We start from the raw sequence: 3,372 nt of genomic DNA, 5'->3' as shown, positions 1-3,372 counted from the left end.
ATCGAATTTAGGTGGAAAGGGTCGTCCCTGATTAGCCTATGCGGACTGCACAGGCTAATCTGGGACGACACTTTACGCACATGCATTATGCCCAGTTTTCTCAGAACACGACTCAATTGAAGGTTTCGTTTGCGGTGTTCAGTGAAATACTTTTTCATTGAACAAATATGCTATTAAATATTAGTGCTTTTGAATTTTATATAAATATGTTACAAGAGACTTTTTATTTCAAGCGACTTGGCAAATGTTTTAACAATATTTTACACGATCTTTGCATCCGGCAGAACGATAATAGTGTTTCCATTAATATTTTTGAACGCAGTTGTCTCTGAGAATGTTTTCTTTGTATACGAAAGCAAAAAAATAAAATAATTAAGCATTCAAACATTAATGAAAGAGATATTCTGTGCATTATTGAAACGTATGTCGATGTGCTTCATTATACAAGGTTGGAACTTAACTATTTAATATATCAAAATAATACAAAGTAAATAAAAACATATTTCTTTTGCGTTTACTCAAAAATTACATTATGTGATATCGAATATATATACAAATGGTTTGTGTTAACATTAAACTTAGATATAGATGAAACATATAAAAATATCTTCAATTAAAAGCTCGCATCTATTCTGAAAACAGTTTCACCTGTCACGCACAGCGACTGTACTAATGATTACACATAGTTGTGGAAAGTCTAATCACCCGAGCATATCTTAGCATCTTAAGATATCATCATCTACATTGCTTAATACCTATTAAACCCATAAAACTCGCCTACGGTGAATTAGGTTAATAATGCTCGAGCTGATCTGCTTCAATTTCAAAGAAAACGGTTCATTTTGATAAAGCAAAAGTCCTGAATGTAACTCGATTATCTCGATTATCGTTCATCGATTAAATTTATTGCTGATGATAAAGTTGTAGTTACACAAAGTCAATGACACACAATTCTTTAAATATCTTACACGAAATGTCGCAATATAAATGATAAATAATATAATTTAAAACCACTAAACGTCGGTCGAAATTTAAGAGAAAACTAACAACTGCAAATGTTTTGTTTTGTCGTTTCCTAGTATTTTATTCTTATGTTCCTTTTATTCTGCTTATAATTATTCAACCATATATAATTATTTAAATGCAGACAATAGTAGCACTTATTGATAGTATATATTCCATGTATTTATAGTGAACATAAATTGAATATTCATCACATCAAATAAACTAAAATAAAATAATATAAAAATCATTATAATTTACTTAGAACTGAAACATTTGGATTAAAATAGTTTTTTGATTATTATACAATTATTAAAAGTGCATTTAATGTTGCAAGGATTACATTGAGTTTTTTTAACTAGAATTCAATTAACCCATACATGAAGTCGCTGAATGCGTATGAATACCAGAAATTTCTACGTATTTGCCCCGTTTAATGTTTAACGTGTTTTAAACACATAAGGAGGATATTTAATTTAACATTATAGCATGCGCAGACATAAATATCGCTTTTAAGGCTGTGGGTTTATTATTTACTTCATTAAACGGATTTAATTATGAATTTTAATACTTGTTGTTGCATATTATTAGTCTGCGGTGCATTTCATAGGTGACTAAAATTTAAACTCGTGACACATGTTAGATTTAAAATATGCATTTTAGTTTTACCATTCAGCGCTCGCTTCGCTATCCGATTAATCTCTCCTTTGATATTAATAAATAATCGAATTTAAGTGTTGTAACAAAAAATATCCATTCGTCGACAAAGCGCACTTGAGCAAAACAATATAAAAAAATACTTAACCGTAAATAATTGCCATCTAGGGATGTTAATTAAATTACGCTTTGTTTGCCATGCAAATTATTGTTCTTAAAGTAATAACATTCAAACGATTTTGTTTTACGAAATTACACTCACACAATCAGTTGCCTAAAGATTGTCGAACGTGTTTTCAAAGTATTTATTTATTTTTGTTTTAGGTTTGGTTCAAAAATCGTCGTGCAAAATGGCGCAAGACAAAACGAGAGGAGGAGGCTGCCAGGCGATCTGAAGAGACGAAGAGAAAACCGTCGCACGCAACTTCCGGTTTGTCGTCGTCTGCTGCGCAGGAATCGGAACGCGTGCACGTTGATGTCTGCGAGGATCGAGAAATCGCGTCCGATAACGAGGCTACCGCCGTCTCAGAGATTTCCTATTCCTCCAAGGGCAACCGGAATGACAGTTATTGTGAAAGTGACGTGTCGAGTCCATCTAGTCCGTCGAATTTAGACTGCAACCCCGCTTCCGGTGACGAGCAAGATTTGTCACATGATCGATCACGTGAGGGATCGTCTTCTTGAGAACCAACCACTGCCGTTGGTTTTGGTTTTCGATTTTCTCCCCTGGTTTGAATACTCACGGTCGGCCAATCCAGGTCGCGAAGCGCGAAAATACGCAGTTTGCTGGTTCAGTTCAGTAGCACAGTGCAAAGGTGCCAGTGACGGGAACTAAGCATGTGTATCCGCGGCCGGTCAGGCTGTGCGTAGCAAACTCTCGCTCAGAATACTGCAGAGGCTAATTGACGCATAAATTAGACTTACGTTTCTAAATAATTCTATTTGAATGTGATATGTATATATGTTATTTATGATGATGAATTTAGATATATACTCGTTGGTAGAATGTGGTCCTTTTATTGTGTACATTACTTGATCTGACTGGGTATACTAAAGTGTTCATTGATTTTACCAGGTATTGTTATCTCCTATAGAAGAAATCACCTTTAACAGATACGTTTTATACGTATTTGCAGTCGACGAAATGACATATTGTTATTAAACAATAAGAAATTAAATTAAATTATGATTATGATAATGAATAAATATTGATATCATACGCGACGTTTGCATTGTGTTTCATTGTCGTATTACCATCAACAATCTATAGAGCATGAACTGATTACGAAGTCAATATTAGTACGAAAAAGGTGTTGTTGGTCACAACCTAACTTTCTGACCAAGTTTTAGAATGATTTTTTTATAATCATGGAAACGGGTTCCAGCTAACATGTATATTATAATGAGTTATGATAAAACGTTATTTTGCAATGAAAATTGTCCAATATTTTCCGTCAAATGCAGAATGCGGAATATATATGTATGACGTTATTTTGCTGGAGAATACTAACATGCTTTACATGCAGATCAAGCGTTACACCGTCAACTGCTAAGTTTTGTAAATCATAAGATTCCTTGCGATTTTTTTTGCGCTTCAAACGATATTTGATGAACGTATATAAATGGCTCGTTATTGTAAAAACTAGCTCGCAAAAGTCTATGTACCTTTCGTTTTTTAAACATTTTTATTCATTTTGAAGCATAAAGTTAAAA

At 33.4% G+C, this 3,372-nt stretch overlaps 1 protein-coding gene across 1 annotated transcript in view; it reads left to right on the top strand.

Annotated features, from left to right (window-relative positions):
* LOC127872164 (visual system homeobox 1-like) overlaps nt 1-2,599 on the top strand; it is an 8,091-nt gene extending 5,492 nt beyond the window's left edge. Inside the window, exon 3 of the mRNA XM_052415495.1 lies at nt 1,984-2,599. Within this exon, the coding sequence (XP_052271455.1) occupies nt 1,984-2,343 (360 nt within the window). The 3' untranslated portion in view covers nt 2,344-2,599. The remainder of the gene's footprint in view (nt 1-1,983) is intronic.
* Nucleotides 2,600-3,372: the final 773 nt, after the last annotated feature.

Source organism: Dreissena polymorpha, chromosome 3, assembly GCF_020536995.1.
Source record: "Dreissena polymorpha isolate Duluth1 chromosome 3, UMN_Dpol_1.0, whole genome shotgun sequence".
NCBI classification, from domain to species: domain Eukaryota; kingdom Metazoa; phylum Mollusca; class Bivalvia; order Myida; family Dreissenidae; genus Dreissena; species Dreissena polymorpha.
This window is presented reverse-complemented; position numbering and strand designations above follow the sequence as displayed.